This window comes from Gracilinanus agilis, chromosome 3 (assembly GCF_016433145.1).
Source record: "Gracilinanus agilis isolate LMUSP501 chromosome 3, AgileGrace, whole genome shotgun sequence".
NCBI classification, from domain to species: domain Eukaryota; kingdom Metazoa; phylum Chordata; class Mammalia; order Didelphimorphia; family Didelphidae; genus Gracilinanus; species Gracilinanus agilis.
Genome location: NC_058132.1, coordinates 258,895,189 through 258,912,553, shown reverse-complemented (window position 1 = coordinate 258,912,553; position 17,365 = coordinate 258,895,189). Strand labels below are relative to the sequence as shown.

The following is a 17,365-nucleotide window of genomic DNA, read 5'->3' as shown; positions in this document are numbered from 1 at the left end:
AACTTTGGCTCTACCTCTCAGTCCACTATCATATCCAAGCAGGCTAATCCTGCACTCATATATGCCCACAAAGCTGAGTCTACAATTCTATAACTCTCCATATGTCGCCTCCTTTCCATCATTGTTAACCAATTGCCTCATATCTAGACTTTTTAAGACTCTCCTAACTAGTATCCCTGATTCTTGTGTCTACCCTCTCTAATGCATCCTTCACACCCCTGTAAAGGGCGTCCTTCACCCATTACTCTTCTTGGCACATAATGAATGTGTCCTGCACCAGCTCAAACACATATTTCCTGTAGGATAGCACAAATGCCTTCAGCTGATATTTCAGGTCCTTCATAATCTGGTTCCAATTGTGCTTCCCAGGTATTATTTTCCACAAGAATAAGGCCCCATATCTGCAAGAAATGCATTCCAAAACCTACCATGAATGTCTGAAACCATAGATACAAGTGAATGATGATATATGTGCTCTCTCTCCCCACTTCTTCTATGGACTCCCTTCCACAAATGAAAAAAGCCAACAAACCCTTAAATAAAGAACCTTCCAAATGGAAGCAGAACTGACACATGGAGAGAAGACCTTTGCTCCATTCTATCCAGACAGCCTTTAGCCAGCATTTCTGTTGTCCATCTGTAGACAGGTGGTTTTATCTGTCCCCAGCCTCCATGTACAGTCCTTTCCCTCCCTACTGCTTTCTCCTGGAATTTGAGGTTGACAGGGGCAATTGAAAGTGTGCAAAGTAAAATAGCAGATACGAAATGTACTGCTCTTCCCTTACATGCACTGTGCTCCAGTCAGACCAGGATCCTCACTATTCTGGTATCTTCACCTCCTCTCTTCAACCATTGTGCTTTCATGCAGCCCATTTCCATTCTGGAACTCACTCCTCTGTGTCTCTACCCATTGAAATCCTTGGCTTCCTTTAAGGTCCAGTTTAGTTACTACTTCCATAAAAATTCCCCACTTCAAAGTCCTTTCTCCCTCCTTGAATTTCTTGTTACAATGAACCCATGCCTCTTCTTTTGCTCTTACTCTTCAGTATCTTGTTATCACACTTATTATTTTTCCCTCTCTTGTTTCCTTGGGCCCAGAAACTGGGTTGTTTTTCCCCTTTTACATTTCTTGCATCAAACCCAGTGCCAGAGTAAACAATAAATGTTTGCCAAATTGAATGGAAGCTTTCAGTAAGAGATATTCTACCATGTTATCCTATCAATGTTTAATCCTCTTTTGGCTATTTTCCTTCAGGTACACATTCACAGGAATTTATACTTTTGAATCACTTATAAAAATTCTTGCAAGGGGCTTCTGTTTAGAAGGATTCACATTTCTTCGGGACCCTTGGAACTGGCTTGATTTCACTGTCATTACTTTTGCGTAAGTGTTTTTTACCATTTTTCAGAGTGGGAGGGTAAACCATTGGTGGTTGCCAGTACCATAGACTGCCTTTAGGCTTACTCCCCTTACCAGAGTAAGCATTTTCCTTAACTACCAATAAAAAAGGTAGATTATTTCATTTTCTCCTCCACCTTCCAAATAAGAATATATAGAGAGGGAAAGAGAGAGTAGGAAGTCAAGACTGACCATTTTCTGTCATTCACTTAAACCTTAAACTGGTAGATGAAAAGGAATATATCCTAGATCTTTTCATCTCATTAAAATGACTATTTTGATTAAAAATTACCACATGGCCAAATCCAACATCCTAAAAGTAAAAACAATTACAATGGACAACAATACTGTTTTCTTTTCCTAAAAATCAGAAATACCTATTATCATCTGAAGGTAAACATTGAAAAGGTCTCAATAAAAGACCGACACAAACTAAACTTTTCCAAAATTCTGAATAACTCTGGTTTAATTCTACAGGTATGTAACAGAATTTGTAAACCTAGGCAATGTTTCAGCTCTTCGAACTTTCAGAGTCTTGAGAGCTTTGAAAACTATTTCTGTAATCCCAGGTAAGAAGTTGACTGGCGTAAGGTGGTAGGCCCCTTGTATCTCCAGCCGTTTCTTGTGTGCTGTCATTGTGTTTGTGTGTGAACTCCCCTATACAGATATGTGACAGAGTTTGTGGACCTGGGCAATGTCTCAGCGTTGAGAACATTCAGAGTTCTCCGAGCATTGAAAACAATTTCGGTCATTCCAGGTGAGAGCCAGGTTAAACACCGAGGCTGACTTTAGTTGCATTGAATTTGATATCACAGCTTTTCAGCATAAGCCGTGTTGCTTGTTACCTGTTACATGGACATATAAAAAAAGCAGGAATCGAGACATCAGATTTTAACTTGATGCGATTCTTTGCTTTTTTAATATAAGCTTTCTTTTCTTTTCTAAATCAGCCTTTGAGTTTAACACATCTTTGCATGAGGCATTTGCAATATACAGCCTATTTGGTTTGCATCTGATGACATCAAGCTTTCCTTTTTTACATAGAAACCAAACTATGAGGCTTTCGTACTGATGCAAATGTGGCCATTTACTGCAGGATCTTAGGGCTCAGATGCCATCATGATTGTAGATTTAATGAAATGATGAAAAATAGCATGGGTGTTGCATGGGCCTCAATTTTCAGATGTCTCCCTCCTCCAAACCTGGCATGTAGTATACATTAAAATGTAATCTCATTTCACTTTCATCACTTTAATGTTTCATACTATTGTAGTCACAAGAATTTCTCTAAAATCAGCTAAGAGTTTTGGGAGTGAGGTATCTGCAAATAAAAGCAAACTGTTTACAGAGGGTTGATGTACAAGCATGAATAACAAAATCACGTTTTGCTATAAGAAGAAGTTTTAGAAATATGCAATTTCCATTTCCATCCCTAATTTCTCAGTGAACATAGACAATTCAGCTATTCATTCATCTTCACAAGCTAGCAGGCTTTTCATGGAAACATTACTCAGTCACAGACATTGAACTAATATAGTTGGCATTATGCATGAAACTTTATTTTGCAGGACAAGCTCATGATATTTTGCTAGGTGAAGAAGCTTTTGAATAGCATAATTAAGACCTTTTCTCTCTTTTTGTTTTTTTCTTTTCGTAGGATTAAAGACTATTGTAGGGGCTCTGATCCAGTCAGTGAAGAAGCTTTCTGATGTCATGATCCTGACTGTGTTTTGTCTGAGTGTTTTTGCACTCATTGGGCTCCAGCTGTTCATGGGCAACCTGAGAAATAAATGTTTGCAATGGCCCCCAGATAACTCTACCTTTGAAATAAACATTACTTCCTACTTTAATAGCTCATGGGATGGAAATGGTACCTATTACAATAAGACAGTGAGCATGTTTAACTGGGATGACTACATTGAGGACAGAAGTAAGACATTCTGTTTTTAAAATTTACTAAGTTATTTATTTTTGAAAATTTTCAAAACCCATATGAAACTTGTTTCTGTTGTGCTATTAGCTAAAGGATTGAATACCTTAGGTAAAATTAATGGGAAAAAAAGAAGCAGCATGGGTAATGGATCAAGGGCTAGCCTAGGAGACAAGAAGACCTGGGTTTTGTTCCCTACTCTGACACATACAATCTCTAGTATTCTAGTCAAGTAACTTGACCAACAAGTTTTTAATCTGTATTGGTAGAGAGAGTTTTCTCACTTTTTGAGTTCCTTATAATAACAAAATCATAGATCTGGTCTAAAAAATGAAAAAAAATATAAAGATATATTATCCATTCTCATTCTTTATCTTTCCATAGGTATAATATTTATATTTTATGTAATTCCTTATGTTACAATGTATTTATGTCCACCATGAGATTCTACAATACCCTTTCAGTAGCTCACAACTTCAATTCTTCAGAGAATCTTCTTTTCCATGATTTACCACACTACAACTTCATCAAAAAATGGCATTGAAAAGACAGGTTTTAAAATTGTTTCTACATGTAACTTGAAAAAATAAAAAGAATTAAAAAAAAAGATGGGTCTTTGTTCAGGGAGCAGCTTGGGATTGTTAAAACAACTATACAGCAGTGTGAATACAATCCAATTTATAACCTCCCTCCTGTATAATTCGGGACTCAATTAATTACAAATCCATAATGTTTGTCCAACTTATTCAAGCATTAAACTGATAGAGTTGACATATATTTGTATGTGTGTTATATTCATTCATTCACTTATTTTTTATTTCATTTTTTGTTTTATTTGTGAGTCAGTTCTACAGCCATCAAAACTGCTTATCATAGACAAAGGGCATTCTTCATCTACTTGTTATTTTCCAATATTGATAGGCCAAACTATTTTGAATGACTTTGAAGTTCCCTTAGGGAGCTCTGCAGTATTCAGGACAACATGCAGTGAGCACAGTTGCATGCTAAAGGCAGTGTAAAAGGTATCATTGAAGAAGTATATGACTAGGAAAGCAATCAAGAGATAAGAAATGGATAGTTCACATGTATCCACATAATTTCAAGAGATCTACTGAAAGTCCCCAACTTGTTGAGTATAAATCCATATACAGGATTTATGAGAAGATATGGGCAAGATTTTTATAGGATAAAAAAAGCATGCCCTTAGAAGGCATTGATGTTTGTGTATATTGTTGAAAGAATTGCCCATTTTGTTGAAATCACAGTTCTCTCAAAGTATCTGGCTTTCAACTAAATCTGTTCTGTCCAGAATTGTCAATGATCTCATTGCTAAATCTACTGACCATTTCTCAGTCTACTTTCTGCTTTCCGCAGTCTTAGATGCCACCACCACTCCCTTCTCCTTGATAAACTATGCTCTTCTTGCTTTCATACAACTCTTTTTTGGTCCTCCTATATCTCTGACCTCAGTCATCTTTATTGGGCCATTATTCATGTCCCGCTCTCATGTGAGTATCTCTTAAGATTTTCTCTTGCTTTCTCTAGTCTTCCATTCTCTTCTTCCTCTCTCTTGGTAATATCATCAATTTCTGTGGGTTCTGTAGTCTCTCAGAAGATAAAGCTAAAATTATAAATGCATCCTGAGTTTCTCTCCTAAGCTACAGCCTAGCAATATTAGCTTCCTGATAGACATTTCTATCCAAATTAAACATGCCCAAATTGGAACTCATTGTTACCTCATCTCTCTCCTATATTTTTTTTTTTTTGCTATATTTGTTGAAGTTATCACCATGTTTCTCTCTTAATTTGAAACTTTGAAGTCATTCTCAACTCTATGCTATTTGCCCCTCAGCAGCCATCAACATTCATTCATTTACCAAATTTTACTACATCTCTCAAACTGCCCCACTTCTCTTTACTCAGTCATTACTCCAGTTCTCTACCTTGTTCTAGTATCATAATCTCTTTATTGGTCTTCAGCCTTTGCTCTCTAATCTATCCTCCAAATAGTTTTAAAGATATTCTTCCTAAAGCATGTTGGTCATTTCCCTACTTCTCCTTGAATAAAATACAACTTCTGTATCTTAGCATTTAAAGGGCTTCTCAGTCTGGCTGTAGTTTGCCTTTCAATTAATCAATCAACAAACTTCTATGAAGCAATGGCTATGTGTCAGTCACAAATGCTGGGGATACAAAATTAGATACTAAATGGCTTTTGACTTCTTGGAGCTTACAGCTTACATGGGAGATAACATGCACATATATAAATGTGTGCAAAATTGATAAAGTATCAATTAGAGGAGATGGAAGCAGTAGCTACAAGATCAGGAAAAGCTTCATGGAGAAGATAGAATTTGAGAAGATAGAATTTGAAGGAAACTGGAGATTTTGAAAGTGAAATTGAGGAAAGAGTCTATTCCAGGCATGGATAATAGTCAATGCAAAGGCATAGAAAGCTATGTGGATGAGGAACAGTAAAAAGATCAGCTTGACTGAACTGAAATGAAGTAATATTTAATAAAATTGAAATGGTAGGTTGGAGTCAGGTTGAGAAGGGCTTTAAATTTTAACTATAAAGTTCATATTTAATCCTAGCAATAATAGGGAACCATTGAAGTTTTTTGAGGATAAAAGTGATATAATCATACCTGCACTTGAGGAAAATCACATTAACAGCTAGATGTAACATGTATTAGAATCAAGAGTGACTTGAAGCAAAGAGACCAATTAGAAGACCATTGCGATAGTTCAGGTAAGAAGTGATGGACAAGTGAGGACATGAACTAGGATGCTGTCTGTGTGAGTTGAAAGAATAGAGTGTTGGCAAGAGATGCTGTAGAAATGAAAACTATAATATTTGACAACTAATTTGATAGGTTGGGTTAGGAAGAAAGATGTCAGGAATATGGGTGGATTTGGCGACTGTAAGAAAGGTGATCTCTTCAAAAGAAATAGGGAAATGTGGAAAGGTTGGGTTTAGGGGTAAGAATTATGACCTCTTTTGGACATGTTGAGTTCAGAATATCTATAACGTATTGAGTTTGAAATTCCCAATGGACATTTGGATATGTGAGTTTGGAGATAAAGAGAAAGATTAAGGCTGGATATATAGAGTTAAGAATTATTCTTTGTAATTTTATCCATTTTTATCCATTTATCTATCTATGATTAAATCCACTGGAACTAACAAGGTCACCAAGAGAGAATATATAGGGAAAAAAGACGAGGACCCAGGTCAGAACTTTGGAGTATACCTACAGTTGAGTGGGACAAAATATGAATGATAATTTAAAGTAGAACAATTAGACTAATAAGAGGAAAACTAAGGAAAACAGGGAGTGAAAACTCAGAAAGGAGAGAGAGGGTAGTCCACAATGTCCGTAATATTAGTAGTGTCTTCTCTTTGTGATGAACTCTAATTTTTACTGCATATATCCCATTTACAAATAGTTGGTTGCATGCTGTCTTACTCTTTAGACTGAAAGCAGGGAATGTTTGTTTTGTCTTTCTTTGTGCCATGCTATAGCTCCAGGCAGATAGAAAGTTATTTAATAAATGCTTGTTGATATGGAATTTGACAGAGAGATTGAGAGGAATGGGGATTGGGAAAATGGATTGGGAAGATCATCAGATTAAGCAATTAATAGGTCACTAGAGACATTGGACAAAGCAGCTTTAGATGAGTGATGAGATTTGAAGTCATATTGTAAAGAGTTGAGACATGAGTAAGAGAAGAGAAAGTGGAAGGAAGAAAAACAGACATTACCCTCTAGGAATTTCATTGAGAAAGAGAGGAGAGATTTAGTATGATAACTTGAGGGGATAATAGAATTTAAGAGCGGGGTATTTTTTAAAGATAAAGAAGGCTTGACCAAGTTTATAGGTGTTTTCCATCCAGTCATTTTAAAGATGAGGAAGTTTAGGTCTAAGATGTTATTAACTCACTGAAGGTCACACAGTTAATAAGCATTAGAAAAAGTATTTGAATCTAGATCCTCTGAATCCAGTCTGTGTTTTTTTCACTTAATATACTCTCTGCCTTATACATTTTATCTAAGTTCTAGATGTCATAAAATTCTGAAGTTAAATGTTATTGGAAATCATCTAATCCATATTACAGATGAAACTGAAACTCAGAAGTTAGGCAACTTGTGACGATTTTTTTAACATGGCAGAAAAATCAGTTTAGAGGTAGTTGGTTGATTAAATAGTGATATGTATATGTCATCAAGATGATTTTTTCCATTAACATTGGTATCTAAAGATTGAGGTACCATTGTTATGGTAGTAAAATTCAAATTTCTGTACTTCTTATAAGACTGAGAACTCCAAATTCAATCTTTAACGGATTCCTGACACAGTTTCGAACAACTGGCCTCATTCTCTATTATTCTTCATATTTTATCCTTCATGAGTGTGTATGAGTAAAAGAGTTATCAGAAGGTGTGGGAAGAGATTAAGTGGAAGACTTTCTTATTAGGCACACACTGTCACAAGAAAGAATGGTATAAATGTGAATAAATTTCACTTTAAAACCAATTTCCTGCCATTGTGATACATTTATCTGGTTTTATTTTACTGCATCTATCTGTCAAAATTATTTCTTTGGCTCATACCCAATCATGGTCTTAGCTCCTGCATGGTAGATAATCTTTTAACGTAGTAGAGGTTTTTTGTAATGGAAATTCCTGTAAATTTATCATATATCCATTATAATTCTTCCTTGTCATCACAGATGTCATCTCCATCACTTACCAAATAGGATCCCTCAGTAAGAAACTTAAGCCTTTTAAATTTTTTCTCTTAAGTTTTTCTGTTTTTCCAGCCTATTTCTATGAAATGTTAGCTTCTAATAATAGTTGCTTTTGGTCTTATTCACTTAATCCAGGGTGTTATTCATATAATATGTTTCTACAACCGTATCGTTGGAAACTCATGAAGTCATATCACTCTCACAGCCTCACTACTGTTTCAGGACTTAGAAAGATTTGTAAAGGTTATACTGGGAGAAATGGAATCCGTTTTAGTAACAGTGGGATTTGCCTGCAGACTTCAAGGCCCAAAATAAGCCTTTTTTATAAACCACCTGCTTTGAATAGACTTTAAATACTGCAAATGTTATTTAACCTTAGTTCTGTCACAATTCATTTGCCCAGGGAGAGAGGAGGTAAACAGAAAAAGGGAAAGAATTTTATTGCTTTGACCCATGGTTTTCCTATTCATATGCCCTAAAAAGAAAATGCACTCTGGAAGTGTATATCCAGAAACAAGCATTTTTATCATTTCAAATTGAAAAGGATCCATTTTCTACTTGTAATTTCATTAGAAGACAAAGAAATGTCTAAATAGTGAAAACAATCTAAATAAAAACCTAACAACCACCCACTGCCCATAGGAAACCAGGCTAAAATGTGGTAGGGAGATGGGGGAATGAGGGAAGTGGCATGTTCAAATCTATTCAACCAGCTTTTAAAAAAATGAAGTAATCTTTTTGTTGCATAAGTGGATTTTAATAGCACCAAGTCTTCCCCTCCCACTTTTAGAGCCAAGAAAAGGGCCTTGAATTAGTAGTCCTGTCCTATTTTGGGTTTTTTTTTATCTTGACACAGTTGTTTTTAGTAATAGTTTTGTTTTAAGTTTAGCAACAAATATCTATTTGATGTGGTAAGAATTGTTTTAACACTGATCTTCAGAAGTTTGATTGGTTAGCAGATGCAATATTCTGACATTGGTGATTCTGTATAAATTTGATCTTTAATAAAAGTGGCCATTTTCCCCAGCATCATGTTCCTTTTCAGTTTTCCTCCATTCTTATGAAAATAGAAAAAAATTTCTGATGTTGAGCAAATGAATACATTGGCTTAAGTACTTTCAAGTTTTACAGTTTTTTATTTCTTATTCTTTAAAATAGGTCATTTTTACATTTTGGAAGGGCAAAATGATGCATTGCTTTGTGGTAACAGCTCTGATGCAGGGTAAGAAATTCTTTCCTATTAGGTTTTGCTGTTCTGTGCCATCTATCTAGAATAACCTCCTACTGCCTATCCACCAGGCCACCAGTTCCTTCTCATTTAAAACTCCCTGGGGGCAGCTGAGTAGCTCAGTGGATTGAGAGCCAGGCCTAGAGACAGGAGGTCCTAGGTTCAAATCCGGCCTCAGACACTTCCCAGCTGTGTGACCCTGGGCAAGTCACTTGACCCCCATTACCTACTCTTACCACATTTACACCTATAAGTCAATACACAGAAGTTAAGGGTTTAAAATAAAAAAAAATAAAACTCCCCACAATTCCCCAAATGGGTGGAAAGAATATGAATTTTCACCTCCTTCAAACATTCACATCCATCCATTACTAAGTCTTACTTACCCACATCAAATCTATCACATAAGTACAATGACAAACAAAAAGGTAAAAACTAAAACTGGCCGTAAGAAGCAGGCTGTTTCTGTTTGGGGTTCATGTGTAGAGAATTATCTGGTGGTGTATCATATCATACTGGAATGTAACCTCCTGGAAGATACAGGCTGAGTCCTAGCTAGAATCTGTTTAGTGCATAGCACATAATGGCTTATTAATAATAATAACCTACTTTGATAGGTATGTAAAGTTTGCAAAATGCTTTCTCTTATAACAGTCCAGTTAAGGAGTTTAGGTAAAGTTTTATTGTTCCCTTTCTCACAGATAAGTGCTCAGAATTTCAATGACTTGCCCACAATTATATACCTTATACTTTTTAAAGCTTGTTTTAAAAAATGGTCTTCTGACTCCATGCCCAGTATTGGGTCAGGTAGATGGAACAGTGTTTAAAGCTCTGGACCAAGAGTCTGGAAGACATGAGTTCGAATTTGGCCTCAGACATTTACTAGCTGTGTGACTGAGCAAATCACTTAACTGCTGTCTGCCTCACTTTCCTCATCTGTAAAATGGAAATGATAATAGCACCTACCCCACAGGCTTGTTTTGAGGACCAAGTGAGAAAATAATTACAAAACTTGTAGCATAATACCTAGCACATTTTACTATATAAAAATTATTATCACTACTACTAATAAGTGGAGGTTGGAATAGTTTCTATGAGGATAGGATTTCCATTTGAAAAGATTCTACATTTTCTTATAATTTAGTCCAATTCAATTTAACAAATATTTATTAAGTTCTTTTGGTATACAAGATTCTGAAGGATTCACAGAAGAATGAGACAACACCCTTGCCACATGAAGCTTAGAAGTTAAGCATAATAGTCTTATACAGAAATGATGAATACTATAACACTTGCCAAGAGTATGCAAGAATAGCTCCCATGTTCATGAAAGTCAATTGTTACATTTTCTGTGTGAGAATTTAAACTTGTAAAACTGGCAAACACTACAATTCAAAATTCGATTTATTATTTTATTGGTGGTCTAAATTTCTAAAAGGGATGGATAAAATGTTAATAATAGAGATTTAACTTCAAAGTGTATGATGGGTACGTTTTTATTTTGGGAGATACAGTTGTCAAACATTTATTAGCAAAATTATAAAGGATTTTAATTTGGCTTCTCTATAAAGAAGACAAGAAAGGGGGGCAGCTGGGTAGCTCAGTGGATTGAGAGTCAGGCCTAGAGACGGGAGGTCCTAGGTTCAAATCAAGCCTCAGACACTTCCCAGCTGTGTGGCCCTGGGCAAGTCATTTGACCCCCATTGCCCACTCTTAATACTCTTCCACCTATGAGCCAATACACAGAAGTTAAGGGTTAAAAAAACAAGAAGACAAGAAAGGAAGGAAATAGGTATTTGTCTAGAGACTTTTATGTGTCATGCTAAATGTTTTACAGATATTATCTCATTTGATCTTCATGAAAACCCTAGAGGTTGTTTTTATTATTATCCCATTTTGCAGAGGAGGAGACAGAAGAAGGATGAATGAAAAATCAATATCCGGAATGTTTTCTGAAGGAGGCATTAGGGCACCTCCCTTTCAGTGAAATAGAGGGCACTTTCCTTGAATGGGTCCTGGCAACAGTGAATTCAGGAACAGAAAAGTCAATGATGCAAATGAGACAAGACATGATAATTTATCACCTTTAATCTGTTTCTCCTAGAAATACCTTATTGTCCTTGACCTATTTACTACCCACTTTTCTAGAAGACTATGCCCAGAAATCTGGAAAGGGTGTTAGAGAAAAATGTCATTTCCTAATATTTCTCAGTTTTGTTTTTTAAAAAAGGTTGGGTGGGGGTCAGGGAGGAGTTTGTTATGCTTCCACACAATGAATCTGAATCTAGAGTTTTGTCCTAGTCTGTTCCAGTAGGTTTTATCTTGAATTTGTGGTCATCTAAGAGAGTGTGCCCTTCTGACATTTTCTTACAGAGGCAAATACAGTCAAAAGACATAGCAACTATACTTATTTGCCTACAGAAGTTATTGAGTCCCGGAATTTAAAAAAAATGTTAATCTGTTAATGTAAATGTCAACTTCATGCAGAAATATGCTAATGATACATAAAGGAACATTGAGCACTGAGGTGACTGAGCCTAAAAACCTGTTGTCAAACTCTTTCCTAAGTACTGAAGGGCTTTAGTAGTTAATAAACCTAAGAACAATGTTCAATGCAGGATGAAATGAGCTAAATAGTAAGACAGCTAGATGGTGCAGCGGAGAGTGCACTGGGCCTGGGATCAGGATTGACCAAAATTCAGAGTTGTGTGACCGTGGACAAGTCATTTAACTTTTTGTCTGCCTCTGTTTCCTAATGTAAAATCAGGATGATAATAAGACCTCCCGAATTGTGGTAAAGATCAAATGAGATAATATATTTAAATATGTCATAATATATTTAAAGCACTTAGCACAGTGCTTTACATGCAATAAATGCCTCATAGATGATTGTTCCTCCTTCTTTTACCCCTCTGTGAATTTGCCATATAAAATGGTAATTGAAAAAAATCTTTAAAACCTAAAACTCAAAAAAGAGATGTGCAGATATAATTTCTTTCCTGTCTTCTAATCTAATTGCAGCCAGTGTCCAGAAGGATATATATGTGTAAAAGCTGGCAGAAACCCCAACTACGGCTATACAAGCTTTGACACCTTCAGTTGGGCTTTCTTGTCCCTGTTTCGACTGATGACTCAGGACTTCTGGGAAAATCTTTATCAACTGGTGAGACCTGAGTTAGATCAATGACTTTCAATTTTTAAAACTGCAGTAATGGGGCCAAATGAGTGACAATGCTTTATTTGAAGACAGATGGGCAATAAAACACCCCCTCTTTTTTTTTCTCAGACACTTCGTGCAGCTGGCAAGACATACATGATTTTTTTTGTGCTGGTTATTTTCTTGGGCTCTTTCTACCTTATAAACTTGATCCTGGCTGTGGTTGCCATGGCCTATGAAGAGCAGAATCAGGCCACTTTGGAAGAGGCAGAGCAGAAGGAGGCTGAGTTTCAGCAGATGTTAGAACAACTTAAGAAGCAACAGGAAGAAGCTCAGGTATTGTCAGGTGGTTAATCAAGTTGTAGCTTCTTTCCTCAGAATTGGATGTAGTTCCAGTAGCCCAAGAAGTGTTTTACAGAGTCTATAAATGTTATAGACCTATTCATTATTTATGGTTATTTATTTTTCTCAGTTCTTAAGCATGAATGACAAGGTATGCCAAAAAACATGGTATAAAGCTGGCATAAAAGCATATGTAAATAATGTCATTCTGTTTATATTTCCCTCCTCCCTCCCTAATATCTCCATGCATCTGGGTATAATAAGCTTTCACGTGGAGGAAAAAAATATGGTTCATCACTATTTTGGGGGGCAGGTCCTTGGAAACAGTTCCTGTAAGGCACTAATTTAGTCACCCATTTATTCCATGCCTTTGCTATTGAGCACTTTATTGCTTTTTAACATTAAGTATTTTAAAATGCACAATGACATAATCAGTGAAATATGCTTGTTCAGTAATGCTGGTGCTTAATAGTTTGTAGTTGCAGCTTTTCAAATACTGTACAATCATTAATTAGCTAAACCACATAAATTCCTATCATCTAGACTACCCTAATATATATGATCTGTAGTTTGTCTTTGTCATTGTCCCATACTGGAACCCTTCAATTTATCAGCTCAAAATAAAAAGCATTTTCTCAGTTGAATAAAAATATTTTTGTCAGAATTGAAAGGCATTAATTTGTGCTACCACTAAAAGTAGACTGTTTTACAATGAATGAGTAGCAAAAAGGTAAGCACTCACTAGGTTCATAATTACAGGAAAGACTGAAGTTTATTTCTGAAGTTGTTTTCCTTTTATGACATGTATTTAAATACTAGCAAAGGTTCAGCTTGGTCTTGTGATAACTGGAGTCTCTTGGTTTTATCAAAAATCATCTTAAAGTATGACATGACTAATCTTTCTCTCGTTTCTTTTCAAGACCATATGTAAGCTTCTGTAAATTTCCTTGACTTTCCAGACCTAAAAGACTTTTGTATACACACACACACACACACACACACACACATATGTATATATATAAAATCTTATTTGATTCTTTTTGCTATCCCATCAGGTATGTGATGCAAGTATATATTCCCCAACCCCAATTTTACAGATGAGGAAACAAAGATATAGTGGCTAAATGACTTTCTGATTATCACCCAACTAGTAAGAAATAGTCAAAGTTAAATTAATGCCTTCTGGCTCTTAAGTCCAATATTTTTCATCATTTTGCTCCTCCACATTTGGTTAGGTCAGTAATACTGCTACATTGCATTTTTCATTAATAGAACAGAAAATATACACTTTCTCTGATCATGCTAATGATAAAGAAAACAGTAGTAAATATATTTTTAAAAGCATCATTGCCTGCAACTACCACATACTTTGTCCTCAATTAGGCAGCGGCGGCAGCAGCATCTGCAGAATCAAGAGAATTTAGTGGAGGTGGTGGGGTAGGAGGCTTCTCAGAGAGCTCTTCAGAAGCCTCAAAGTTGAGCTCAAAAAGTGCAAAAGAAAGAAGGAACAGGAGAAAGAAAAGAAAACAGAAAGAACAGTCTGGAGAAGAAGAGAAACAAGAAGAGGAATTCCACAAATCTGAATCAGAAGATAGTATCAGAAAGAAAGGTTTTCGTTTTTCCATCGAAGGAAATCGCCTGACCTATGAAAAGAGGTTCTCTTCTCCCCACCAGGTATACATTTTTGATTAAGTAATTTGTATGTTAATACTAACTAGAATGATTGTTTTCTTAGAGTTTCGTTTATTTGTTTGTTTTTAAAGACTAGTACTCTCTTGTTCATGCAGTTAGTTCAGGGGCTACTCAGAGGCCAGTCCCACTTTGGCACAGGAGCTTTGACCTGCTATGTTTTCCCTCTTGGTCTGGTTTGGCCCTCCTTAGACAACTTGGTTCCTCCTCCATACCCCAGCCCCAATTGGGGGCCCACTATATTAATGATGTACTTAATGGAGACACTTAGTCCACTGGGGATCAGAACTCTTGAGCTACAGAGATCTATTTGCCTCAGCCTCCCTGGCTACCACACACAGCAAGGAATTTCAGTATTTTGATAGGCTGCCTTACAGATGCATCAGATAATGCTGCCATATTGATAATCACCATAGATGCTAGTGGCCATCAACTTGAAGAAAATGTGAACTGTATATTTGGTAAGTAAACTTAAGAAGAGAGAAAGTTTTTAGAATATTTAGAAACCAGGAAATTCTACTGTGTTCAGATTTTTGAAATTGCTGTATCTCTGTAGAGAGTATTCAGACTGGATATGTGGTTGAACCATTGTTTCCTATACCAGTGTCTCCCCTGTTCTATGGGTTGCTGAGTGGCAGGCTTCCTGCTGTTCATAAGATTTAACCTACATCAATGGAAGCTAGCAATTAAAGTCTACTATTATCTATTAACAGTAATAATAAGAGCTAACATTTACATAGTGTTTACTATATATAGTGCCGGGCACTATGCTAAACACTTTATAATAATTAATTTTTTGATCCTCACAAGAGCCATGGGAAGAAGATGCTATTACCATCCCTATTTTACAGATGAGAAAACTGAGGCAAAAAGTTGAAATGATAAACCTAGGATCAAACTGCTAATCACAAGAGTCTGAGGTCACATTTGAACTCAGGTCTTCCTGACTCAAGACCCAATACTCTATTATTCACTGTACCAGCTAGCTGCATGGGATTATCAATCATCAAACATTTAGTAAGACCCTACTATGTGCTAAGAACTAAGTAATAATATCAGAGATCTACACCCAAAAGGGAAATTTGTTTGTCTATTTGCTGTTTGCCTCTCAACAAATGAACAATTCATCATATCTGCCATTGTTTCAGTGAGAAGTGGGGGGGGTGGTATGGGAAATAATTCTAATGGTGTAACCAAAATGCTTAGGCAATTGAAATTCTAAAAGAGAATTACAATGAAGAAAATGTAGAACTTTAGGCAAAAAGTAACATTTTCAGTAGCTTCATGACACTGGGAAAGTCACTTAAGTGCACTGTGGTCTAGGCAACTCCCTATATAACATACCTACTAAGTCATAGGGGAGTTGTAATCTGTACTGGCAAAGAGAGTTCAGCTAACAAGAGTTCCCTGTACTAATGAATAATTCCTTGGATGGGAATTTGATAAGGGATTTCTATTCATAGAAATACAGATAATGTCTTTAAAAAATTATCAGGACTTTTACATTTAGATTTCATCTAAAAAATGTATGTCTAGGAGCCCTAATAGTGCCTGGGATAACTTCTTTACTTTCTCATATGCTTAGTTTCATGTACCCTTGATACAGTAGGTGTATATATCCTTGCAAATTAATGAGATTCATGCAAAAGCTGCATAAATTATAGGATAAAATTATATTATAGAATTGGGCTTTACTTAAGCTTTCTAATGGAATTATTGTTTAAACCAGCTACCTATATTTGCTTAATTATCATTTATCCTATTTTGCTGTAGTTATTGGTAATTATTTAAATGTCAAGATATGGAAACCTCCTACTAAAAAAATCTCCCAATAATAAAGGTTCCTTACAGAGAGTCAAACTTCCATCCTCAGGAGAATGAATGGGACTTTCCTTGCCAAGATTCCCAGACTAAAGAGAGACCCTGTGTATTCATTATTGGCATCTTCCAAGACCTAGAAGTATTTCTGGTAGAATTTTCCAAAATCATATATCCCCAATTACATCTAAAAACGATTCCTTACATTCATTTAAAAAAATTTTTTTATGTTCCAAATTCTTTCCCTCCTTCCCAGCTTCTCTTCCTTACTTCCCTCCCGAACCCTCTCCTCTCTGGTAAAAAATCTGTTATAGATTTTGCATATATAGAATATGTCATACTATAGAACATTTTTTCCTTATTAGTGATTGTGCTTTTTAAAAGCACTTTATCCAAGCCCTGACAAGAATTATCTTCGAAAAGGGTTATCATATAAGTTTTTACCAGCCTTCCAAGTTTCTACCAATGCTTTTCACACTAAATCAGCATCCTGAAAACACTCCCTCTAATGGCAGTATCAGAAACTAAACATATAGAACCAGTGTCATGAACCACATTTTCAATTTTCATTAAAACTCTTACTTTTCTTGGTTTTTGCATAATTTTAGAAAATGAAATTATTTAAAGAGATAACAAAAAGCTTTATTTCAAACGAGTCACTAGATTCTTCAGACTTCTTTGGTTGTAATCTACCACAGTTAATAATTCATATTTTCTTCCATTTATTCTAAAATACTTACTTTTCTGTCTTAGTAACAACTCTAAAATAGAAGGGAAATCAAGGGCTAGAAAAACAAGGTTAAATGACTTGCCCATGGTAACATAGCTAGGAAATGTCTGAGACTTCCTCACTCCAGGCCTGGTGCTCTATCCACTGAGCCACTTGGCTGACTCCCATTTCTTCTTAATAAAATTTTAGTTTTTCAGTTAGTAAACATTGTCTCTTTCTCCCCATGCTTCTTCCCCACTGAAACAACAACAATACAAAATAGAAACCCTTGTAACAAATATTTATAGTCAAGCTGAATAAATTCTCATATTGGTCACTT

The 17,365-nt window shown here is 35.8% G+C and overlaps 1 protein-coding gene across 13 annotated transcripts in view; it reads left to right on the top strand.

The window, feature by feature from the left end:
- LOC123239274 (sodium channel protein type 2 subunit alpha) overlaps positions 1–17,365 on the top strand; it is a 106,623-nt gene that overhangs the window by 13,063 nt on the left and 76,195 nt on the right. For 4 of the 13 annotated variants that reach the window (XM_044666540.1, XM_044666538.1, XM_044666534.1 and 1 more), the window contains exons 4-10: positions 1,256–1,384; positions 2,065–2,156; positions 3,057–3,329; positions 9,241–9,304; positions 12,332–12,473; positions 12,597–12,813; positions 14,206–14,483. In XM_044666540.1, the coding sequence (XP_044522475.1) occupies positions 1,256–1,384; positions 2,065–2,156; positions 3,057–3,329; positions 9,241–9,304; positions 12,332–12,473; positions 12,597–12,813; positions 14,206–14,483 (1,195 nt within the window). Of the gene's footprint in view, positions 1–1,255; positions 1,385–1,876; positions 1,969–2,064; positions 2,157–3,056; positions 3,330–9,240; positions 9,305–12,331; positions 12,474–12,596; positions 12,814–14,192; positions 14,484–17,365 lie in introns of all 13 variants that reach the window. The other 9 variants (XM_044666533.1, XM_044666536.1, XM_044666529.1 and 6 more) reach the window with 4 other exon arrangements.